The sequence below is a fragment of the Hippocampus guttulatus genome, chromosome 14, assembly GCF_054856545.1.
Source record: "Hippocampus guttulatus isolate MCC_2025c chromosome 14, RoL_Hgut_1.0, whole genome shotgun sequence".
Taxonomy (NCBI): domain Eukaryota; kingdom Metazoa; phylum Chordata; class Actinopteri; order Syngnathiformes; family Syngnathidae; genus Hippocampus; species Hippocampus guttulatus.
The window spans coordinates 11,447,236-11,472,702 of record NC_141274.1 but is presented as its reverse complement, the minus strand read 5'-3'; the positions used below and the strand labels follow the sequence as shown (position 1 = coordinate 11,472,702).

The window sequence follows — 25,467 nt, the reverse complement described above, 5'->3', positions numbered from 1 at the left end:
CCTGTCTTTTCGCACAATGTATTATTCATATATTAACAACTGTCACGATTTATTTGAATGAGACGTTACATGTTTGTAAAATATATTACACAAAGATATACCTGTATATCCTTGCTAAAAAATAATAAATGAAATACTTCATGTTTTTTATGAGACACTAAACGTTCTTTATTACTGGCGCGATAATTTTCAGAGCAGACTGAAAAGGAGCTGTTAGCGTTGATAATTGCGAGCAATAATATAAGCCAAGTAGAGTAGTGCGGAACGTCTATAGTTAGCATATTATTTAAAAATTAGACGTATTAGGAACAAACTATTTAATTCTTAAGTACAAAACATTTTCCTCCTCAAATGTCATTTTCTGATTACTCTACCTCTGTTCAAAAATGGTTTCCTTCGATGGTATAATTATCCGAATGTGACCGAGAGATTTTAGTAGTCGCCAGTCTTGCCAGTCTGAACAGGACGAACTTCAAATCCCTGTCCAACTCATTAATTGTCACCTTAATATTTTTAATGAGCAGGCAGTGGAATTTTATTTACTATATTATTGGCATAATTTGGGAAATTGGTTAAATAATTGGAAGCAGGTTTTTTTTTCTGATGGCGTAAATCAGGCACATTTAGGACTGCAATTGAAAGGCCTAAATGTAAATTAAAATGACTAAATAATGGGATTCGTTTAAGTTCCACTAATTAAACGTGACTAAAAGAGAGAGAGACACAGACGCTCAACACGGGTACACTGACAACCATCAATGCAGCACAGCAACAAAGACCATCCTATGCTCATAAACTATGACAGAACAAAATTTATATACACAATCAAATGATTTTATTTTGTTTTATGAGGAAAAACACAGCTACAAACCGAGATTCGCGCCAATTAAACCAATGTGTATTTATGAGTCATCAAGCTACTGTACCAAAATTTCACCCAAAGGGAAAGGCTCATTAACTCCTTTTTATGCCTCCTATTTGGAACAAACCATTCGTACGTCTCGCAGGGGTGCACGCACTGACTCGTAGTATTGCGTGACTAAATTAAACGCGACGGTAATTCCACTCACTTTTATTCAGATTTTCTAAATTCGTTTCCCACTGTTATAAACGCCAAAAATGGTGAACGTTTTGGCTTTATTGCTTGGCAGACAGACGTATTCTACCCAATTTTCAAAAAATGATCTGTGCCACACCAGACCACCACGGAAAATGGCGACTGTGAAGTAGATGGAAGACGAAAGTCAGAAATTATCAAATGCACGATATTCCTCGTCTCCGATCTCCATCCACACCGTTGAGGGGTAATGTGTGCCTGTTTTTTTGTCTCCCAACATTCCCGCGTTACCCGTGTCGAATGTGGCGAGTGGTGTTTTGTCATTAGCTCTAGTTTAGCCTAGGTAATGAGGTTTTGGGGGGGTTGGGAGGGGGTATGGAGCAGCCTTGTTGGAAATGGTCTGCAGCTCATTGCCAAGCAGCATCCAACAATACATACGAATATTACAGCTAAAGATGACGTGTCTTCTAAAAAACAAAACGATGCGAATCAGCCAAGCTGTTCTGGAGACGTATCTCATCTACATTATAAGCCGGTATACATCTATAAACTACTGTGACGCAAGTTTCAATTTTACACACAATGCACAGGCTTTTAGCGAAATAAATTGATGATGTAATTTAGCCCTTCACAATTTTGCCTGCAACTTTTCAGCGTTTTTGTGTGTGTGTGTGTGTGTCTCACTTAGTTGTTATGACACATTTATTGCCCCTCAATTCCCATACCTCTCTGGCCCCGACCTGGTGTTCTTCAGGAAATGGTTACAATTAAATATTCACGCCATGGTCATTTATGCTGTATTAGCTTGTAAGCTGGTTTTTAAATCATTAAACCAGCTGATGTTGGACCAGTAACTCTTGAATAACCTGATTTCATTTCTGCCCAGAGACATCAGTACTGTACTTGGTTTAAAAAAAAGTGGTTGTAAAAAAAAATGTTCATTTAAGTCGGTGTTTCCCAACCTTTATTGAGCAAAGACTATGGAAAACAAAAACAAACATCAGAAAAAAAATGTCACAAAGGCTACATTGACATTGCAAATTATGATGCTCAAATGGGATTTTCTTTTGTTAAATTAAAATCTTCGTTCGTTGTTCACATTACAGATACAAATACTATTTTTAATGTGAACCGATTGCATCCATGAAAATGATGCATGCGCACAAATCACAATATCGAGTCACGCCTGCACGCAAACACAACATCACTCGGCACAGTCCCTCGCAAGTCTCAGTCTGACCCATTTGTGGCAATTTCAAGGAGTTTGTGCTTGAAGGGATGTTGTACTGACCTTAAAGGCAAATGGTTTTTTTTAATTTTATTTTTTATTAAACACAAAATTCTGCTTTCATGAAGGATTACAGAAATCAGAGAATAATTACTGCTGAGAGGCTGAAATAAATTATAAAACATTTATGCAATTATTAAAACATTTGTAGATTACATTGATAATTGAGTAGTTGTTGATTATTCAATTAATTTTAACGCCTCTAACTCGTGACATACAGGTTTTAAAATCGCACTAAAGCGTCAAACCAGTAATCGGCCAAGGAGCGACGGGCTTACAGGCAATTTGAAAGACATCTGTCTGGAATTGTTCATGGAATAGCATCGATGTTGTCACGATTTTAAAAATTCTGAATTTATTTGACGTATTTTACTTCCTTTAGGTCATGGCAACTGAAATGTCATGTCTGTCTGGTGTCGATGGAGATGACAATGATGCAGATCCTGACATCGCTGCCCTCATCCTTCTGCAAGACTCTGTGAAAATGACAGAAGACTCAACCGCTTGCAATGAATCTTTTTACACACCTTCCTGCAAGCAATCCGGTGTCCTGGATGTTCTGTCCAACGCTGAGATGTTGTCTCCAGTCGGCTTGGGAAACGGACTGTCTTTCCATGAGGCGATTCAGGACGATGAACTCCACAGCCTGACCATGGAGAAAGAGGAGGAAAAAAGCATCACCCAGTTAAAAAACGTGCATGAAATTGACACTGCTGGAATTTGGGGCTTCGATCGAGAATCAGCTGAGGAATCATCCGTTGACTTGAGTAGTAGCAGTGAGCTCAAGTGGGACCCTCGTCGAGAGTTTGTGCACTTTGTGTGGGAGAATCACGACCATGATTCCTCTGGTGACAAGCCGAAAAAGGAAGTGCATCCTCTAAATAGCCAGAGTAGAAGAAAACGGAAAATGGACATGGTCACCATGACGGATCCCTCGGAGGATGTCTGCCCTGGTTTGACTCACAAGTTATCCGAGAATTTTTCCGACAAAGGCCACTTGGACTCCATTTCTCTGAACGTCCAAGAGTCGAGGACTTTCTCCAAGCTGCACGCATCCCAGGCGGAGAATGTTCCCAGTTATCCCAATGGAGCCGTGAAAGCTATCAAGCAAGTTCGCTGCGGCGCAACCGGGAGACATTCCCAAGAGGACAACCGGAGTCGTGACCTTTCGACCCCGCTCACGCTAAATTCCCATTCTGAAGAGAAAGCGTCTTGTTATTCCTGCTCAAAATGTCAGCTCACTTTCCAGAGGCGCTCTCATTTGCAACGCCATCTGAAAAGTCACGACGACCTGCCAAATAATTTGCCAAAGACGTTTATCTGCCGAGAATGCGGAGAGTCCTTCAGTCAAAGTACCGTACTCATCGAGCACGTCAACATGCACCATGAAAAACGATCGGCGCTACCCGACAACCTGAAAGAATGGACGGAGGACGATGCAAAGCTTTTCTGCCCTCAGTGCTCGTTCAGAACAAGCTGCCCCAACGCGTTCGTTCAGCACGCAAAAACCCACGCGAAAGAAAAGAAAAACTTTAAATGTGACAAATGCAACTTCAGGGCGGTGAGTTGGCACGATCTTCGGGGACACATCATCCTGCACTCGCAACAAGCGGTTCGAAAGCAAACGCGGTCCAATCAATACGATATTTTCTCTTGTAACATTTGTCCTTACAAAGCTTTGAGCAAAACCATTTTTAAAAATCACCTCTGGCGCCGCCACCAGCTGGATTTGAAAGAATACGACATCGAGCAGTTTGGAAACGTAAGCGAGCGACCGGCCGGAGAGCGTCGCCTTCCTCCTTACGCGGCCGTAGAAGACGCGGAATTGACGTCGGAAATCATGATCAAGGGACAGGTCTCGTCCAAACGAGCTTCTCCCGCACAGTCGAACGACATTTCAGATTTATTCCAAAGTCATGACATCAAGAGAGGTTTCAAGTCCCAACTCACTCAATCCAAATTGGACAAATCCATTAACGTTTTGCTCTCTCGACAAAAGCGCGTTCAGAATAGCGTTGAACAGAGGAAGTCTGCTCACGATACAACCAATGGGAAGAAAGATTACAAACAGGTAACACCCGATCGGGAAGACGTGATTTTACCTCCAAACGGCTTCTCGGGGTCCTCCTACGAGGCCGACAGAGTTCCGAACAGAGACAGTTTGCCCAAGCGCACCCAATATCTATCGCCCGTTAAGAAGTCTCCATCCAAAAGAAAGATGTCCACACCGTACCGCAACACCTCTGACCAAGAGTCATGCTTCGTCTTGCCAAAACCTTTGCCGAGCCCGACGGGGCTAAACCAAGGAGACCCGCAAGAAGACAAAAAAGACATTCCCCATGTTAAAGAAGAAGACGATCTTGAAAAGGGTGTCCGTCAAGAAGATCACAACGTCATCTATACGTACAGCAGACGAATGTCAATACGTGGTGCCCTGCAGGCATCGAAGCGACTCTTTGAAAAAGTGAAGAATGAGGAGCGGGACGCAAACGAGCCGACGATAAAAGAAGAATGCGTCGAAACCGAAGTGTTCCAAGAAACCTTTGATTCGCACCCAATGTCGTCAGTTGAGTCCTGTGCGGGTGAAATGCCAAAGTTGGACTCGGACTGCAAGAACTGTCCGTACTGCCCGGCCGTCTTCCAGTCGGGGGTGGGCTTGTCCAATCACGTGAGAGGACATCTCCATCGAGTCGGACTGACCTACACGGCGCGCCACGTTCTGACTCCCGAGAAAGTGGCCTGTGAAGACAGGCCGAAAATTCGACGGAAGATTACGGTGCTACGGAAAATGAAAAAAGGTATTCCCGATGTATTCTGTTGGGTTGATTCAATGACAAAATGTAATGATTAAAAACCAAAGCCAAGTTCATGGGAGGGGGGGGGGTGGCTTTACTCCCGCTCTATGAAATGCTGTGGGCGTGTCCACTGAAGAAACCACACCTTCCTCAACTCCCAATAAAATACCACGGCCATGACGCGAAATATAGATGCCACCTTGTCTAGCATCTTTTTTTGTGCTACGGGTAGACCAAATGCGAGCTGAGCATTTCTGCCAGCGTGTCCATATTTAGTCACTGCGGGTTGATCGGGCGCAGTCGCAGATGAAGCGCAAATTTTATGTCGTCGCCCCTTTTGCCCGTGGCTTGCGATTGTGGCGTGGCTGCCGGCGACGATAATGTACACAGTTTCACGCGGCAGCAGCACAAGACCAAGCAGACACAATCTCGGGACAATATCATTGCGGTCTAGAGGCGCACAACACAGCCAGCTTCCAATCGCTAGCAGGACCGAGCCAATAAGTAGCAAGCTTGGAGAATGGGGAGACAGATAGTTGGCGCATATGGAGAGTGTATCGACTTATTTACAGCTGACAAAGTGTCAGTCAAAATAGCATTTAGCAGCCTTTTTTTTTTTTTTTTTTTGTCGTCGTCATCGGAGGAGGAACCCGTCCTCCTGCGTTAAGCAACCCTCCATGTAGTTTCCCCGCGAACAAAAGCACATGGAGCAAGCATTATGCACGGTAACGCTACATCGCCAAAACTGTCCTCAGTCTATGCACGTGTTCATAAATGATGTATCAAGTCTTTAGGAACACATATTTATATTGTTGGGTCTTTTAACGGTTGCCATTTGTCGTCTTGTTGCAGTCTTGCAGTTGGCGCCCGATTCCGAGGAGACCGAGACCGATATCCACTCCTGTCCGTTATGTGGGGACATATTTGATAATAGGAAAGGACAGTCCAACCACATACGCGGTCACCTCAAAAAGATCGGCCGAGCTCATTTGTCAAAGAACAAATCCCCATTAATTGTACTCAAGGAATTGATGCGCAACAAGAAGGAGTACTCGAGGGCCGTCGACATTCTAGGAAAGAGACGGAATCATTTCCATTACGGAGCAAATCATTTCACGCCATCCGCTTTTGAATTCCCCCAAGATGACTCCGACTCAAGTGCGTGCGCCGACGTGAAACCACTCATGCCTCCATTTTCAGTTTGGGAAACGGACTCTGACAGAAAGCAACCACTGACAAAGGTCGAGGAAGAGGATATACTGACAGACACGAGCGCATTAATAGGAATTCTGAAGAAGAGAAAGTGCCAGGAAGACAGCAAACCCAAGTCAGCGGTGCCCATATCAAGGTACTCGGTTGCCGTCTCCTCCGATGCTGAACAAAGTTCAGGACCGAGAGTCGCGTCTTCGCTGCCGATCGCGATATCAGGCAAGTAAACGCCACAATGAAAATCCTCATTGCCTCCATTTTCAAGCATGCGTGCAACAGCTCGATTTTTCACATCACATCAAGGTTTTTCCTGCAGTGTGGAAAAAAAAAAAGAATATAGCGAGCCCATTAAGGAGATATGTTTTCAAAAGGAATAGAAAAGTCAAGTCAGAAAACAAGGTCCAATACAGATCCCTGAAAAAATTAAGTGAATGAAGTCTTTGTCATGTGTGACATTCCACCCTTGCCAAATATGACTCATCACCATATTTCCCAAATAAAATGGAGCCTTTCTATTTTGCAAAAAGTGAATTGTCGCGGTTTAGCTGCGTCGTTGATCCGCGCCTGTGCCTTTTACAGAAAAAGGGGAATTTAACCGCAAGGTGTGCGTCCACTGCAAAGCAACTTTCCACAGTGGCGTCAGCCTGTCGAACCACCTGCGGGCGTGCGTCAAGCGGAAAAGAATCGCCTTGCTCGAGGGAAGCGGTAAGCACTAATTGATGGACCGTCGGTCTAAATTTATCTTCAAAGTCTACATGCGTCAAATAAATATCAATGATAAAACAGGAAGGGCAGTATGGTTGTATTGAATTCGTGCCAGGAAGAATCGGACAACGGCAAAATGAATTGAATTGAATAAAGCTGTTACTTGATTTTACATTCAGCCAACCGCTATTAAATAAGATTAAGAAATACAATAAAAGAAGTACTCACCCTTGGATGAAGTCTCACGAGATTCCTGAAGTCAAGTTACATCAAGCAGGATGACGCTTTGAGGTCCAAGTTTCGAGGCATGATTTTTTTTCCCCGGATCATTCTGGAGTGAGTTGCTTTAAAAAGGCACTTTGAAATCAATCCAAAATACGCGAGCCTCCCTATTCTCGTCCTTTTTTTTTTTTTTATGTCTTCACGTTAAATGGTTTCTTTCAGAGTTTGACTGTAAAACGAGAAGGCAGCGTTTAAGGCCAAGCTCAAAGAAGAAGGTGCTTCCGTTCACGCAAACTCCGGAGGAAGCCTACCGACTCACATGCAGGTAAATGTATTTGCTCATAAAGGTACTTTTTTGTGTCTTCGTGGGGGCCAGGACAGGGTTTTCTGTTCAAGGACCACATTTGATTCGGAGGGGCCAGGTCATTCGTAGGTGAGGTATATTTTTTTATCATCATTAAAATGTGGATGTATAGTAAGTTTTAAAAAATGTGGATGTAAAGATGTACTGAGGTTGGCTTTTCAGTTTGTCGTCTTCAATTTAAATTCATTCCAATTTACCTTGAGCATTCCAATCGCTTAGCAGGCGTCCATGTTGTTGTCATACCGGAACGAGAAGTACTTCCTACTTCCATGTCTGAGAATAATGGGAAATGTAGTCCTACTCGCCTCATGCTCCAGTGAGGCCCAATGCAAGATGAGTGTTTGTTGGCTCCTTTCTTAGGTTTGAATGTGGGTGGGACTGCCAGGTAAATGACTCAGCCAGCTTCCAATAGATGCCTGGGACAGTGCAAAAAGCCTTGGATGATAACATTGACTTGTTTCCAGCTGTTGAACTGTCAACCAAGATAGCATTTAGCATTAGCCAAAGTAATAGCGCAACCATCAGAGTGACTGTAAATACTCCGATTTTAAAATGGAGCTGTTGATGTTTTTTTTTTTTTTGTGGTTGCAGGTTCTGCGACCTGGTCTTCCAGGGTCCCCTGTCTGTCCAAGAGGACTGGGTCAAGCATTTACAGAGACACATAATGAACACCGGTGTTCCCCACACTGGGCTGGCCATGGTGGAGGTCACTTCGCTACCCGCCGCCGACTTGGCGTCATGCGTCAAGACAGACCCGGAGAGCTCGCACCAGATCGCCGCACATGATGCCTCCTAAAGACAACAGGCACCTTTTTTTGGGGGGGGGGGGTAGATTTTCACTAGACTGTATGTGTATGTACATTTTTCACTTTTTTTAGTCAAACACAAGTACTTGCCAAAAGTACACTTGTCTTTACGAACGTCACTTAACGCCAATTATTTTGGATCTTGCCCTTTTTCTGTTTTCTCTTCAACCATTTTGGAGTACACTTCCAAAACGGGACAGTTTTGTTTCATGCAGTGCGTGTCTTTTCAAGACAACTTTTACCTCAATATTTTTTCAACATCTGAGAGCACCTCTACTGTATCAATTTATAAAATATGAAGAGAAAAAAAAGCGATGTTTTCTACTCCAACCTTAAAAATCCAGTGTCACTTTTTTATGGAAGAGAATTTGAGTATTTCAACAATCTGGAAATTCTAAAGTGACAGGAAGAAAATGCTTTATTTTTATTTTTAAAGTACTTAAGTTCCTGTTTCTAATTGAACCATGTTAAAATTTCTTAAGGAACATCCAGTTGCTGTTCACACACATGACACATCGTTGACGATATTTAGTGATGAAACAGAGTTTTTAAATAATTTGATTTTCAAATGTACTATATCACAAATACAAGGTTTAAAACAGTTGTGTTCTAAATAAAAAAAATGCACAAGTGGACTTTACCTCATTGATGGTATTTTTTTTTTTCTCATCGAGGTTGGCTCAGGCAGATGAAAAGCAATCTGTGATTTAATTCTACAGCTCTGACGTGTGTTGTTATGGTGAAAGGGAAGTGAGTTTGTTGTTAACTTTTGGCGAATAGCACCAGGTTTCATTTATCTTTCAAGGGCTGTTTTCATTCGAATTGGCTGAAACCCTGAGAAAAAATAAACAAAAAAAACCCATGAGTTAGGTTGGTAAGAAAATTGCAGTGATGAAACATGAATGAGTGCACATCAATGATTTGGATAATGTGATTAATTAATATAAAAAAAAATACCTTCACAAAATTTTCAAACTGAGGCTGCAACTCTTTCATGATGGTATCCGCTTTGGCAAGTGAAGCGCGTCGCTGTTGCGCTTCAAATTCCTTCAAAAAAATCAACAAAATAGGCAGCATTTGATGAGCAAAAGGTCACATTCAGCAATCGGGTCCCAAGATGAAGACGGATTGTTTAGTTACTTTGTTGTTGGAGAGGTGTTCCGGAGAGGTGATGTGATTCTGTACAGCCACCGCCGCCGTGGATACCAGCACCTGGCACGCCGCGCAGTGGAACAATGACACCTTTGTCATGTGGTCGTTCTCCTGCAGAGCTAATCAGGCAAAAGAAAAAAAAACTATTGGAAGAATGTGGGAAATTATCCAACATCAATTCTCTGGTCTGGAAATCATGTATTTACGACTAATAACATATCTTTGTTCATCGATCTATGACTGTGATGTTTGTTACTTTTTGGTTGAGTGCCGTGTCGTTTGGGAAACACTGGTTTGAAAGTAGGGTATTTAATCCCGCCAAGTTCAATCATACCTTGAAGAGTGCTGTAATCAATGGCTCGGCTGCACTTGATGCTTTTATACAGCATAACATCCTGCAAATATATATTCGGAAAAAAAAAGACGAAAAATGAAATCAGACACTAAATAGTGAGAACACTGACAGGTAACAGCGTGACTAACAACTTGCATCTATATACCGTATTTTCCACATTAAAAGGCGCACCGGATTATGAGGCACACCTTCAATGAATGTCCTGTTTTGTCATTTTTTTCATACATTGGGCGCACCGCATTATAAGACGCAATCTACAATGCATCCACTAGATGGAGCGACGCTCAAGGAAACGCCACCGGAACGATCAGATGTCAGTAAAACTTATTTAATAAAGCAGCGACACAGCTCACTTAACCAAAAGCAATTTATAACATTGACTCGCTAACGTTGAACTCTCTTGCCGCTGCTCTATTTCCGTGTTCAACTGCGTAACCGATCGCCTTAAGTTTGAACTCTGCGTTGTCAGCATGTCTCGAGCAAGGAGCCATTTTGGGGTCGAAATATTAACGTAATGACCATACACAAGGCGCATCAGATTTTAAGGCACGCTGTGAGCTTTTAAGAAAATGGAAGGCTTTTGGGTGCGCCATTTAGTGCGGAAAATACGGTAATGACAGTTAACAGCCTGAATGACCTGCAGGAAGGCGATGGTCATATCGTCATAGTTATTCTGCTCCTGGATGTGCTCCATGGTGTCCCAGTGAATTTTGCTTTGCAAATGTTTCTCCAGCTCCTGCCCATTGCTGACTTCAACATCACACAGGTCACAGTTGATAGTGATCCTGCAAAAGACAATACGTATTGTAAAGCAAAATATTACAAGGCGTTTGTGAAACCACCTTGTCCTGTTGGGAGACATTTTCCATTAACAAAAAAAAACAAAAAACAAATAGAGGGAAATAGATGAGGCCGGGAGTAGTGTGAGATGTTCTACTTGTAGATTTTGCTGCTAAAGTAACAGTTGTATTGATTTAGTTGGTTTAAAATAATCACAGGAGCAACGCTAATTCCGTTAGTCCATCTGTGGCATTTCCCACTGCATGCCATCTTGAAGCAGGAACGCTTGAGAGTAATTTGGAGAGCTTCTAGATATCTGCTGAGTTAAACATGGCTAATTCGGGTCGGGCAGAATACATACAAGTACGAGAGAAAACAAAAACTGCCAATTTTACTGTGGCAAAGAAGGGAATGTGCGGTCAACAGCACAAGGTTAGACAGAAGCAAAACTGCCTGTGCCGCAACAACAAAAATATGTTGCGTTTTGGGGATGAGCGGAGCAGACCTCAATACTGATCCAAATGCATCAAGGACTCTGATTAACACTTTAAAACGGAGTCCATCAAATATTTCACGACCAGTCACAACGGTTTTGGTGTGTCAGAACGAAGCAAAGAATAGACGAGAACTCGCAATTGAGAACATCGACAGCAAGCCACATCTTTGGCTTCACACAATGGAGAAATGTTGGTGTTACTCACTGGTCCATTTGTACAGATTTTCGCATTTGTCTTTTTGTTCTTGGCATCCCTGTATTGTGCTCTGGTTCTGCAATGGAGAAAAAAAATGGACACAATGTTTGGGACGCCAATGGTGCAGTGCACATATAGCTTCACACGAGTCTTCAATTAAATTTTTTTTGGTCAAGAAAATGTCTGCTCTATGTTCACAGATGCGAAAATGAAGCTGAGCAAGAAGAGAACACGGTCCTTACTATGAAACATGGAGGAGGCTCTGTTAGGTTCTGGGGCTGCTATGCTACATCAGGCACAGGGTGTATTGAATGTGTGCAGATGATATTATGTATGGCATGCTTTTTTGTAAAGATAAAACTGGTATTCACCTGCTTCTAAGGGGTCCTCCTTAATTTCATAGTCCTGCTGCAACGGGGGTGAGGATAATCTAACACGAGGGATCATCTGCGGAGGTGAAAACAAGGCATTTGGTTTTGACAATCCTCGTGTTATCAGCACTTTCAAGCGGAAAACAGGGTGCGCAAAAAAGGGCAGAGCCATCTTTGGGCATAGAGGTTCACTCCAGTCCTGTGGCTGGCGGTCATGGGAACTGGGGGTGGGGGGGATCCATCTGAATCTGCCCCAATGCAAAACGAGTATAACGATCAAGTGCTTCAAGATCCTAGCTAGCCATCGCACCCTCCTTTTTTTTTTTTTTTTTTAAATAGTTACTTGGTTGATTTGGGTGTGCAACGGTTAATGACAGCAATAAAGGGTGAAATACCAACTTAAATGATTTTGACTAATTGGCGGGACTTCTTTCCCATACCGGGCTTCTGTACTCAGGCGTGCTCATCTCTTCTCCGTTGGTCCTCTTTCCTCCGTAAGGCGGAGCGTATCGTAGGCTAGATGAGCCGTCACTACGGCTGTTGGGACTAAAAGATCTTCGACTACGTCCGTATTGCAGGAACTCCGTCGATTTCATGTCCGGGCTGGAGGACCGTCGCTCAGACAGCCGACAACGACCCAGATTGCTCTCTGGGCCGAAGTCATGTACGTCCAAGGATCGGTCCGACATCCACGTGGGGGAATCACGGCCGCTTCTGTCCGGAGACGTACATTGCCACTCGAGGTCGCCGTTCTGCTCGCGTGGGGAGCTTTGCCAGTCATGGTTGTCGTCCTGCTCGGGGAGGGAGTGTTGCCACTCGGGCTTGTCATCCTGCTCGGGCGGGGAGTCACAGCTTATCTCGCAGAAGTTGACTTTGGGAAAGTCTTCCATAGGAGGATCGATGGGGTCGTAAATATCAGTCCTGAAGGTGACAAAGGGAGGATGTTTTGCTTTGAATTGCGAGCAAAATTTTGAAATGCGAGCACAGTATTTAGTGAACTCAACTCACTTCACAACGAGCTGCTGTTTGGCAGACAGTGAATACATCTTTCAAAAAAAAAAAAAAAAGGCATCAGGATGTGTCTTGCCCCTCCCAGTTAAAATTTTGATGTAAATGTTGTGCATTTAAAACAGCAACATAGTTTTGGCTTAATAAAGTGTAATTAGCGTCATGCTAACCAACAATGCAAAACAAACAGGTTAAGAAATTGCTTCAGTGTTGCAGCGCGACAACAGATGTATGAACACATCCGGTGGCGCAACACATGTAGACAGACAATATAACTATGCTCCAACGCATATACTCTTTATCCCTTGCGAAAAATGACTTTTTTTTTTTTTGTTACAGCATCTTACTGAGTCAGTTGTGAAATGTTGGGCGTATTTGATGACCCCCCCCCCCCAGGTGACCAAGTAGGCACAGCACAAAGTCCATCATATACACGTTAGCACCCCGCGTGTGTGTGTGTGTGTGTGTGTTTTACTGCATTACAAAAAACACGTCATTTCTTCAGTTACATGTTAAATATCACAACAACATTGATATCACGATATTCAAAACCCATATCTAATACTGCATATATATATATATATATATATATATATATATATGCACCAGGAATATTTTTCCTGAATATTTTGGTCAAATTTCCATTTTGTATGATTAAAAAGGCAATTGACTTTGGCGGTTCTGTTGTATTTGGTGTAACCAGTCATTTATATTGGTCTAATGAACGCGTGGATCTGACCTTTCATCACTGCTCTGCCTCTGTGATGCCTCTTCAGGATTTTCTGGCTCGATGAGTTTGAAAGAAGACTTCCATTTACCGGCAGTTGTTTGCACTACAAGTCAAATTAAACGAGAAAGTATTATCTTGACTCAGTGACATTAATTGTGCTAACTGCAATCTGTGATTGCAGACCCTACGGTAAACAACAACTTATGGTCACTTTTATGGCATCTTTTTAAGAATAGTCAACATCCATCCATTATCCGAGCCGCTGATCCTCATGAGGGTCACGGGCGTGCTGGAACCTATCCCAGATGTCTACGGGGAGCCGGAGGGGTACACTCTGAACTGGTTGCCAGCCAATTACAGGGCACACAGAGACAAACAACCACTCACACTCACAATCACATCGAGGGACAATTTAGAATGTTCCATTAAGCCACCATGCATGTTTTTGGAATGCGGGAGGAAACCGGAGTACCTGGAAATGAATCTCGTAGTGTGCTTTATTAATTTACCTTGAGCAGTTTCTGCGTGGCTGCGAACTCTGCACTTCAACATTTTGAACTTGTTGAGACATTTCTCATGTGCTGGCCTGACACCACAACAAAAGTCATTTTGAATGTTTACCTCGCTGAGTCTGCAGCTGAGCAACCCTTGCTCCTGTCACCACAGCAGATGACGCGATTGTGCCCTTGGGCTCGGCTTTGTCTCTCGTTGGAATATGCATCATGCTTGCTCTTAAGTCCTCGGGCACTCTGACAAGTGGTACAGTTAAAACAATAAGTGACATACCACAATAATGGGGTAAATGTACGAAGCTCAGCACGGCTTGTCGTTTCGTCAACGCTAAGTACAACTCATATCAAGCTAGCAGCAAAGCTTGTTGGCTTTAGCCACACAACTCCAGGCATGAACGCACAACCCCTTCACTTTGCTTTCATCATGTCAGGTTAAACAATAAATGAACATACTAGTGGGTACGTCGTTTTTGCCCAGAACAAAACATAGGCTAGCCCACTGCTAACTGTTACTTGAGTACAAAATTACCTGCTCCTCCATTGTTGTTCACTGAACCAGCTAACTCGTTTCCGAGTCCCCGTAGCTGCTAACTGTGAAGTGTTGCTATAAATAACGTTTTTGTCGGGGTTCATGGTTTGATTTTTTTTTGGGGGGGGGGGGGGGGGGTTGACAACAGAAATACAAATGATCGAGTGTGGACCGAAGTGGCCAACCCCTCAAGTTTCCCCTAATCAACCAGTAGGTGGTGCTACAGTACGTTTGACTCGTAATAACGGACAGTCGGTCCTCGGGTTACGACGGAGTACCGTTTCTGCGGCGTATACTGTAATAACTGTCAGTATATATTTTCAAAAAAGTTGAATTTTCAAAGTGGGTGTATTTATTGATGTTGGACACAGATGTATCTCTCAAGAGCCACATAAAATTGAAAAGATTTGTGTTTCACCAGGAAAAAAAGATTTCTCGCTTTTTTCCATTTTTTTAGTTAACCAGCAGTACATGGTTTGTTTTAACCTAAAACACTGATTTCCGACCAAACGTGGATCAAATGGACTTTTAGTGAAACATATCAAGTAGAACGGTGACGTTCACAGTCATGTTTTTTCCCGCTTTTGTGACACCTCAAAACTATGACGGAGGAGTATTTGATGGCAAAATTCACATGAAAGTAATCCACTTTAAACCATGCTGGAGTACGCCAGCTCGAGCTGAACTACAGTTTCTTTGTGACACGATGTTTCTATTTCACTCCACGAAGTGTCCATCTTGTCTCGCTATCACGATACTTAGACGGTGATATTATTTATCTACTATCTATAAAATTCTTCACGATCAAGACTTAAAATGATGAACTACAACATGAATTTATCCTTTCATTGTTTTTTTATTGAGCCATAAAAGCTGTGAACATTCGAGCACAGGACACTGAGGTGATACAGCAACTGCGGATGAATACATTCATCGAGAGTATACCACAGAAAATACATTTGGGGGGGAAGCAATCAGCGTTGATGTCAATGTAGAATAAGAAGTCAAAGTAGATGTGTACATGATGACATTTCAAAGTATGGTGAAAACGTGTTAAAGGTGTTGCCTGTCTCGGAAAACAGATTCTGAGAACATTCATGGATTTCTTTAGGCAAGTGAACTGTATACTGTATATCTAAAACGTAGTGGATCAAGGTAAAATCTAGTGATTTACTTAGTTGTGGAATTGCTACTTTCTTGATGGCATTCATCAAATAAACACCACTAACAACGTTAGTCATGAAAGGAGCAGAAACTATTCAAGTAGTGAGCACAACGAACAAGGGACAAGGTGTGTTTTTTTCTAGTGGGGTGTAGGGTCTGTGGAGAATAAAGTAAAAGCACTTGGAGAGAGAAAAAAAAACATTCCCCGACGCAAATCTTCATCCACGCAATTGTTCCTGAGGGGCTAAAATACCTAAGGTCTACATGAATTATAAAAAAAAAAAAGAAAACAGGTCTGGAATGATCAGAAAATGAAAATGGTTCTTGCAAAACAAAGATTTGATTAAATGACAGGTGTACACATTCATTCTGTTTAACAATGAGCAATTAAGATAAACATCATCATGAAATAAAGCATTCATTGCCCAGCCCTTGGGTGCTTGGTGATTTAAACATTGTCAAAGTGGGTTCGCGAGCCAGTTTAGGTGTCCGCAAAATAATTTGCATCATTTACCCCACCCCCCACCCCCGAAAAACACTGAATAACACCTGAATAAAAGGTTTATGGCAGGAGTTAAGTCCCATTTTAATTATTAGTTATATTTTTGAAATTCACTTGGTAAAATATATTTTTTGTTCCTTCTTAAACTGGAAAATTTGCCATATAAAAATCCATATTATGTGTTTGTAATCGGCACTCATACCAATGCTATAATTACTTAGGATTTCCGTACAGTAGACTACGTAGTACTCATCAGTCAAGCAATACATTCATCGTTTAGGCCTAAATGCGCGTGCACACAAAATCTGCGCATTAATGCACAAATGGCGAACCTCGAATATGCGGGAGTTGACACTGAACGAGACTAATTCCGAACACTGCTTATAACTTTTGATTCTGAAAATTTCATCTTTATTCTTTTAAAGTGCCAGACATTCTTTTCTTGAGGGGCAACATGTCCTCCAAAGCCATGTCTTATTTAAAAATAATAATAATAATCTATATAGCTTTGGCGCTATCTTGTGTCATTCATCGGCAATTACAAACCATTCGGATCGGCGTCAGTTCCTCTGATTTTCGCAATCATGTATCGGAAGTTCACAGTCGGTGAAGTGGTAATGTTTAGTTGGTGTTAGGAGTTTGAAAGGTTTTTTTGGGGAGGGGGGCAAATTCTGCCTGGACCTCAAAGGTTTGTGAACCCCTCCGGCTATAAGACACTCGTACTGGCGATGGTGCTGTCTCGGCTGATGCTCTCCCTGATTTCCACAGGCAGAGTCATATAGAGGTGATCCTCCACCAAGAACTCACTTCTGAGCAGCCGGCGGCAGTTGCCGAGCTGCGTGGGCAGCTTTTCCAGACTGTTGCCTTTCAGCTCCAGATGACTGAGCAGAACCAGCTCGCCCACGGCCTCCGACAGTTCCCGAAGGTCGTTGTGGCCCAAGCAAAGCACCCTCAGCTTGGTGCACCTGAACAGATTCTTGGGCAAGGTCTCCAGCTTGTTGGACGTGACGTCCAGGTGCAGCAGATCCAGCAGGAAACCGACATCTGGCGGGAGCGCCTGGATATAGTTGTGGGCCAAATCCAAGTATTGCAGTTTGGGGAGCTTGAACAATGCCGACGGCAGGGCCTGCAGCTTATTGTGCGAGAGGTGGAGAGCCTCCAGAGACTTGCCCTGGACGATGGAGGACGGGATCGCTGCGATTTTGTTGTGCCACAATTTGAGACAGGTCAGCCTCTTGAGGTGCTGGAGACTGACGATCTCCTCGATGGTGCGGATGTTGTTGGACTTCAGATCGAGCTCCTGCAAGTTGAGCAAGCTGAAAATCGCATGGGGAATCTTCTCCAGCTCACAACTGTGCAATTCCAGGTCAATGAGGTTGGTCATTTTTTTCAGAGTATTCAGTCCGAAGAGCTTTGTGCCGTCGTTGTGCACCATTAATTTCACCAGGTGCTGCGCCACGTCGGTGAGGTTGGCGGGCAATTTCGGGAGGTTGCTCTTCAGGCACAATGTCTTTAAATGCCTCAAATCCCGCATGGATTCCAGGCCGACCATCCTGTTATTTTCGGAGCTCAGGTTGCCGATGATGTAAAGCTGTCGCAAATTCCTCAGCAGGAACACCCACGTCGGGATCTCGGCGACGTCTGTGAAACTGATGTGAAGGCTGTGAAGATGATCGCGGAGGAACGCAAACCCGGTCTGCTCCACTTTGGCGGGGCACTCGTAGAGGTGCAGTTCCCTCAGACTGGTCATCTGAGAAACGTTAGCCGTGAATCTGACTTCGGGAATCTTCTCCAGCTTGAGCACCTCCAAGTCGGTGAGGTCAAAGACCACGTTTGGAAGGCCAAAGAGATTCTTAAGGTGCAGCTCCTGCTGATCTTGCGCGTTCCGAGTCACGCACTTCCTCGCTTTCTTGAAGTTCCACTCGTGATTGAGGCTGATCTCCCGCAGCTTGTTCTCGCTCACCTCAGAGAGGAAGACGCCGAAGCGCTTGGAGTACAGCTGGTCGTATTGGTCCACCATGTGTAAGAGGAACGCAAAGTCATTTTTGACATCAGGAATGTCACTAAAGCTGCTCTCTTCCCTGACTTTCTCAAAGGAATACTCTTTCAGAGGTCCCCGAAATACCCAAAAGATGGAGTACAGACACACCATTCCGTACATTATCATGAGAGCGATGTAACAAATGAGCACTTTGTCTAACATGAACGCCATGTTATGCGTACAGAAGAACTTTCCGTACCCGACCAGCGCTTTGACATCGGTCTCGCAGATGTGTATGAAATTAATTTTCACCAAAAAGCTGGATGTGTAGGACAGCATGGAAATGAATGTGGCCGTTTTGAAAATAGTCTGAGCTGCGTAAAACCTGTAGATGAAATCGTTGTCCTCCACGTGGGCCCGGAACTTGCGCACTTTTTCGAACAGGGCTTTGGCCTGCTCCCCATCCTTTTTATCCAAGATGGGCATCGTGGCCGTCGGAGCTTCGGCAATGGGATTATCTGCGGAGACCACACCTTCGAGCATCGGCGAGGTCGAGATGGAACTTGAACCTTGCTCGTTGCCCTCTAAAGACGCATTCTGCTGCGCTAAGGAGGTGCCGCTCAACCTCTGCTTGTTCTTCTCCGACTCTTCGCAAGCCGTTTCAGACACGGCCTTAGTGGTCCAGGGAGATTCGAAGCAGCGACACAGAATCGAGACAAAGTGTTCTATTTTTGAGCTTGTCTTGGGAAATTTGAACCAGAAGTTGCTGCTGACCATAAGGATGATAGTGTTGATCAGGATGAGGTAGGGGAAGAATTTGGAATACCAGGGCAAGACAAGGTGGTAGCACATTTGGTTGATGAACACATACTGCTGAAAATCCAAATTGGTCATGATTCCCAGTGCTTGAGGGTGATTACGACATTTCTCTCTGCCCCTATCGGCACTTTGGTAGAGGGTCTGGGCATTTGCAACAGCTTTCTCTGACATGTCTTTGGCATTCATCGCGGCAGCTACTTGCTGTGCGCTCTCATTTCTGGAGTGCTCCTGTGAGTCCTCCATGAAAGGAAGGCAAGCGAGCTGGTCCTTGGTGATCTGCATGGTCATGGCAAAGAGGGCCAACATGAGCATGACCAAGCTCAGGTAGTCCATGAAGACATCCCACCATGGCTTCAAGATGCGGTACGTTGGATGGACATCATTTAAGGACGCAAACTCCGTCACTGTGAACATTACTGCAACAAGAGGGAGGAGAATCAATGAATCGCGTACTCGTTATGACAAGACATAATTATTGAAGAAACTATACTGTGTGATTTCGTCGTTGCAGGCTGTGCACGAAATCAATGGTGACTCAGTGTGAGATGTGAATTGGCCATTAAAAATGAATGCAGGATCAGAATTTGGGGGATTTGAGTGGCAATCAATCAAAGCATTGTCTCGTGTGTACGAGTGTCACGGGAAGTCTGAATTACCTAGGAGGCCATCAAACACAACACAGACTAGTACATCGTCTATCAACAGTGATTGTTGAGGTTAGTTAATTTAACCATGTTAACGTTGACCAAAATCTGCCAAATTGGTACGCTATCTATCTGGAACGTGTTAAATAGAAACCAAAGACAAATACCCCCATTAGTTCGTTTCGTGGTAACAGTGGTTGCTGGTTGTTGCAAACAAGAGCGTTAAATGTGACGTCACGACACACTTTAAGTGATGACGTACGCACACGAAATTTGTTCAGCGCATTTGGGACGGAGATGCGGGGTGTTTTTTGTACGTCGTCACGATATGAGCGCGACACGTCTTATATCTCGCTTCTTTGTGTCTGCGCGCGTGTGGTCTTGGGGGGAGGGGGGCAGTGGAAAAACGACACATTAATTCTAGTGTCTTCTTCTCAGTCTTGGATTCCAGACTTTTTTTGTGACGTCGATCATTTTTAGCAGTAAATGATCGTAATTGGTACCAAGAGAGCCAAGAAAATAAATTATTTTTTTCTGGTACTGAGATAACTTAAAACTGAAGGTGCGTTCAAATAAAACCAACGTTTGCGTGCACAAACCCATTCGCTGATGACAACACTTACGTATACAGTCCCTTGTGACATAGTACATCCATGAGTTTATATTATTAAATAAGTAGAGGAACAATCTGTATAAAGAACAGAATAGCTAGGGTTTTTTTTCCTTGTTATCAGGGAAGACTTCCCCACCTTTTTAGGATGAACTGGCTGACTTTTCCCTCTTGCGCTTAGACGCAAATGATGCCTGCAGTCAGGTTACTTGTTTACTTTGTTCTATAATGTGGTGTGCGCAGCAAAAAATGTATACTTATTAACGAACAAGTACTAATGATTACAAATAGACTTAAGACTGTATTCATCACTTACTGCTGCCGCGGCTTTAAAGGACCCGGGTTATTCCTTACTCAACCTGCGTTCGCGTTCCCCATTTCGCCAATTTTGCGGTTCACACGACATTTGTCGGCGAAAGTGGGGAATACATCCATCAAGTGTTCGTTCCCCGGTGAGCAGAGCCCCGTAGAAGCCTGTTGGTCCCGGACAATGTGTGCAGACAAACAAAAGAAGAGGATTGGGGCAGGTGAATGAGAAACAAGAGAAGGCTGATCCAACATGGAAGCGCTGTTGTGCTTTGCTCTCCCTGTGATTGGACGATGAAAAGGAAGCTACTTCCTGAAGACGCCGCTTGCCTGCTAACTTTACCTCATGCGGCGTTCACGTCAAAACGGGAAAAACAATGTCACACAGACACCGGCTAACAGTTCGAATACCAGCGGTTCTCTGTGAGTAAGTACCAAAGGTCCACGCAACATTTAATCACATTTTCGAAAGGTTCAGTACAAATACCATCTTTGGAAATAATCACAGAATTAAATGTTCAGACTGTGAATACTGTGAGAGTGGCTCAGAGTAATAACATTTCGTATAGTAACTCCTTAAATTGGGATTTAAATTGGATTGACAAATTCGAGGGATTTCTACCCATACTGCATGGGGTGTAATTAATTTAGTCCAGTTATATATATTCTTTAATTGTCATTTATTTAATTATAAGTTTTTTTTCTTTCCTCCTTTTTTTTCTGTTTTACTACTTGTCTACTTATTTTCTGTTTTGCTATGCTTTTTATTCAATATCTTGGACCAGCATGCAAAAGGAACCCTGGTCTGTATAAAGTGGCCCAAGTTGAAAAATTCTAGTTCGAAAACAGTATTTATTACACTATTACAGTATTATGATATTTTCCACAGATTAATCGTTGTATGAGTAAATTAAGATACTTATTTGGGCATGTATACTTTCAGTAAAAAGGAAAATGAAATATAATTTCCTTAATTACCGTAAAACGTATGTATTGGCTCAAGAATTTGGATAACCTATATCGACAGTCATTTCCTTTGGTTTTATTTGCGGTCATTTGTGCTCGTAGCTCGCCGTACCAAAAACGCCACGTGATCTAAAATCTATAAATACCAGTACCTCCACACCAAGCAGTTTGTTTCTTTGACACATATGCTTGCGCTATGGCGTCGACAAGCCGGTGAGTATGGCGCTCATTATTTGTCACAAATAGCTTGACGACATTACCACCTTCGTTTGTGACACGCGGGCTATTTAAAGCTACAGAATACAAAGACACGACACAACCGCATTTTTAATCACCTTCGCGCCCCTCGATGAGGTAGCATCTTGTTAGTTAGCATTGCGTGCTAGCTCGCCGGTCACAATGCCCACATGCTGTTTTTTCATTAGCATTCAGTTTGTAATCTAAGGCAAATTACTGATTATAATTTGTCACTAATGTTACATTATAACCCCCCCCCCCAAATACTATATAATGCCAGCTCGCTAGCCGCGTGGCTAGCCCAGCATCTGCCCTCTTTCCCACTGACCGTCTTTCGCAGTGTCATCACATTCATTGAAAATTTTTTTGTTTTGTATTTAGGGTATGGGTGTCAAACTTTTTCCCCGAAGCCACTTCACATTGTACTTATCTATAATTAAACATGCGGGCACGCCTAAAATGACGGATCGCTACGTACCTCGTTCAGTTACAGTAAGCGAACAAAACTGCCAACGTGTTGTCGATATTTGTATCTCGATGTAGGGTTCACATTTTTAACACCAGTCAAAGTGGCTGGTGACTAAATTTACCAAAATGCTACAAAACAATAAACGTGAAGATTTACAGTAAATATACAATAAATCGAATCGGTGATCGAGTAATGTTTTTTTTTTCGAACCTTCTAAATGACACGGCGTATTTGCGACGTCCTTCAGTGAATGGGGCCTTTTGTTAAGTATGACCAAGTTCATTGAGTCATATTTTTGCATCTTTCTACTCATTCCTTTTACTTTCACAGTGGAGATGGATCGACCCTTCCCAGAGTTCAGTGTCCCAACCACCCCGATGCCATCCTGGTGGAGGACTACAGAGCAGGGGATATGATTTGCCCCGAGTGCGGCCTGGTCGTGGGTGAGCATAACCGCACACGTTCATTTTGCAAAGGGGTCCGCAAGAGCCAAGCCAACATGTTAACTTCATAGTCACTAATGTACAGTGGTCGCAAATCCCTGGCATTTTTCCACACGATAGTACATGTCCCAGTCCGTGCAGATGTTACTCAAGCAAGTAATTGGGTAATAGATTGAACTGCAACACCGTAAAGCCTTTTGAAGGGCTCACAATAAACTGCAATCTGAAGGTGACTTATTGCCACAAGCCATTTGTGACATACACAACGCAGTCTGTGATGCAACCTGCAAGTTAGAGCTGGAGCAGAAGGCAGCTCTCTTTAATGAGCCTCCTGAGCACACGGACCTTAACCAAGAGGGAGATGATGATGATGCAAGGGACTATGTGTGTGTGTTATCCAACAGGATTCCCCTTCAGAGTTTCCGTCCTAGTTGTAAGTGTCGTCTTTTTTTTTCCCCCTCAGGCGATCGTGTGATCGACGTTGGCTCAGAGTGGAGGACGTTTTCCAACGAGAAGGCTCTCAAAGATCCATCCAGAGTGGGAGACGCCCAGAACCCGCTGCTGAATGGAGGAGACCTCACCACCATGATCAGCAAGGTCAACTTGAAAATGATCACTTTTGACCCTGACAAAATATGTCTTTGTTATTACTATTAAGCCTTTTCTTTTTTTCAACACATGTTAGTTAGGTGTAATTGATGTTTGGACTAGCGGGATCAATTTGCCTGTAAGGTGTCCCCACACCACAATTCTCTTTGGTTGTGGAAGCGATGCACGCTGTAGCAACATCGAAAGTCGAAATGCTTTCTTTTCACCAACAGGGAACGGGCGCCGCGAGTTTTGACGAGTTTGGCAACTCCAAGTACCAGAACCGCCGCACCATGAGCAGCTCGGACCGCGCCATGCTCAACGCCTTCAAAGAGATCACCACCATGGCGGATCGAATCAACCTGCCAAGAAACATTATAGTAAGTGGCCCGCTACAAAGATTTAGACACTAAAGCTATTGTGGTACAGTTTGGGAGACCTCAGTGTTCTACTCTCGCGGCTCCCAAAATTGTTTTGTGCGATGGACCGCTTTTCTGATATCTTCCATGCGTTTTCGCCCGCAGGATAGAACCAACAACCTATTCAAACAAGTTTATGAACAGAAGAGCCTGAAGGGCCGAGCGAACGACGCCATCGCATCGGCCTGCCTCTACATCGCCTGCAGACAAGAAGGTGTCCCCAGAACATTTAAAGGTCAGACCACAAGCGGCGCTCTTTACGACTTGTTTCGAATTGAGGATCCAAGTGTGAGCCACTCAAAGATTCTCGGGCAGGGGTGGGCAACTTAAACCATGGCGTGGGCCGTGATTTTTCATCAGTGCTCAACCAGATGTATGACAAGAATGCCATTTTACTTATTGACCAAATATGTGCATGTTTATTTTCTTTTTTTGGAACCAAAGTATCACAGTACGAAGATCCAGTCTTCGTAAACAGTTTTAATTAACAATAATAAATGCATACTGTCACAGTTTGATTTTTTTTTTTTTTGTACCTCCACAGAGATCTGCGCCGTGTCCCGCATCTCCAAGAAGGAGATCGGCCGCTGTTTCAAACTGATCCTGAAGGCCCTGGAGACCAGCGTGGACCTCATCACCACCGGAGACTTCATGTCCCGCTTCTGCTCCAACCTGGGCCTGCCCAAGCAGGTGCAGATGGCCGCCACCTACATAGCCATGAAGGCTGTCGAGCTGGACCTGGTGCCCGGCAGGAGTCCCATCTCCGTGGCCGCCGCCGCCATCTACATGGCCTCGCAGGCCTCTGCTGAGAAGAAGACACAGAAAGGTGACGCGCTGCTCGTGGCATCGTACCAGCCGTTCACAATTAGTGATGGGCAGAACAATGACATGCGTTTCCACTAGATGGCAGAATGCTCAATTGTTTTGACATTTTTGTTTGGTGGTGTGCAGAGATTTTTCCGATGTGCAATCTGACGGTCCACCGCTTATTTTCATGCGCAATTACAGAAATCGGGGACATCGCCGGTGTTGCAGACGTGACCATCCGACAGTCGTATCGGCTCATCTACCCTCGTGCCGCAGAACTGTTCCCTCCGGACTTCAAATTCGACACACCTGTCGACAAGCTGCCCCAACTGTGAAAAAATCTCCTTCACCCCCACCCCAGCAGCGACACTACCGCGTCCGCTACTTCCACCATTGTTCTTCTTTTGTCGTTGGTTTTGTCTCGAAGATTTCAAGCCCTTGTCAAGGCACCCTTACAGCAGAAAGATGGACACACATTCCAATGATCACCAGAGAAGAACTCTCCTGACCGGATGGACATGTTCAAGTGGGGGAAATGCTTGCCATTTTAGGCTGCTTTCATACTGTACACACATTTTTGTAGGAAAATGATCTGCTTATATTTTGTTAGTTTGTTTGAACTGTAATTTAAAAAATAAAAACCTTTCATTGGAGATGAGATTTGGTAAAGTCAGTTTTCACACAATGTCGGTTAATTCACCAAATCCCGGAAATAATCCAACGAAACGGATTGTATCTTTGTTCAACCATCCATGCCAACAACATATAACAGCCGGAACAATTCAATGCGTTTCCACGAGGTGGCAGAAGGTGCGATTAACCTGTGCCGTTCATACAACAAAATAAGGCTGCACTTCTCATTTTTTTGAATCAAAGTATTCTGAGTATACCATTGCGTAATCAGACAAAAATTGCTTTTGTATCGTTAACCAGAAGG

At 43.6% G+C, this 25,467-nt stretch overlaps 4 protein-coding genes across 5 annotated transcripts; 2 read left to right on the top strand and 2 right to left on the bottom strand.

Annotated features, from left to right (window-relative positions):
* The first annotated feature begins 2,730 nt into the window (after positions 1–2,730).
* Positions 2,731–9,091, top strand: znf644a (zinc finger protein 644a). The gene is made up of 5 exons (XM_086129009.1): positions 2,731–5,143; positions 5,993–6,568; positions 6,929–7,054; positions 7,499–7,601; positions 8,232–9,091. Exons 1-5 carry the CDS (start codon positions 2,731–2,733, stop codon positions 8,434–8,436), a joined length of 3,423 nt encoding a protein of 1,140 aa, XP_085985135.1. The 3' UTR covers positions 8,437–9,091.
* Positions 8,839–14,697, bottom strand: LOC147195081 (uncharacterized). Of its 2 annotated transcripts, XM_086129010.1 has the most exons (11): positions 14,576–14,691; positions 14,156–14,283; positions 13,544–13,637; positions 12,237–12,717; positions 11,797–11,872; positions 11,435–11,501; positions 10,591–10,738; positions 9,933–9,993; positions 9,587–9,717; positions 9,404–9,493; positions 8,839–9,280 (listed from the first exon to the last, which is right to left on the bottom strand). In XM_086129010.1, the coding sequence occupies exons 1-11, from the start codon at positions 14,677–14,679 to the stop codon at positions 9,260–9,262; spliced, it is 1,401 nt and encodes a 466-aa protein (XP_085985136.1). In that variant the 5' UTR covers positions 14,680–14,691; the 3' UTR covers positions 8,839–9,259. The 2 variants fall into 2 exon arrangements, with proteins under 2 accessions (XP_085985136.1, XP_085985137.1); XM_086129011.1 differs by lacking the exon at positions 13,544–13,637 and having other exon boundaries at positions 14,576–14,697.
* Positions 14,698–15,411: 714 nt separating this feature from the next.
* Positions 15,412–20,886, bottom strand: lrrc8da (leucine rich repeat containing 8 VRAC subunit Da). The gene is made up of 2 exons (XM_086129575.1): positions 20,612–20,886; positions 15,412–19,457 (listed from the first exon to the last, which is right to left on the bottom strand). Exon 2 carries the CDS (start codon positions 19,453–19,455, stop codon positions 16,948–16,950), a length of 2,508 nt encoding a protein of 835 aa, XP_085985701.1. The 5' UTR covers positions 19,456–19,457; positions 20,612–20,886; the 3' UTR covers positions 15,412–16,947.
* Positions 20,887–21,702: 816 nt separating this feature from the next.
* Positions 21,703–25,183, top strand: gtf2b (general transcription factor IIB). The gene is made up of 7 exons (XM_086129576.1): positions 21,703–21,780; positions 22,604–22,716; positions 23,180–23,313; positions 23,538–23,684; positions 23,829–23,958; positions 24,268–24,549; positions 24,732–25,183. The coding sequence occupies exons 1-7, from the start codon at positions 21,764–21,766 to the stop codon at positions 24,863–24,865; spliced, it is 957 nt and encodes a 318-aa protein (XP_085985702.1). The 5' UTR covers positions 21,703–21,763; the 3' UTR covers positions 24,866–25,183.
* Positions 25,184–25,467: the final 284 nt, after the last annotated feature.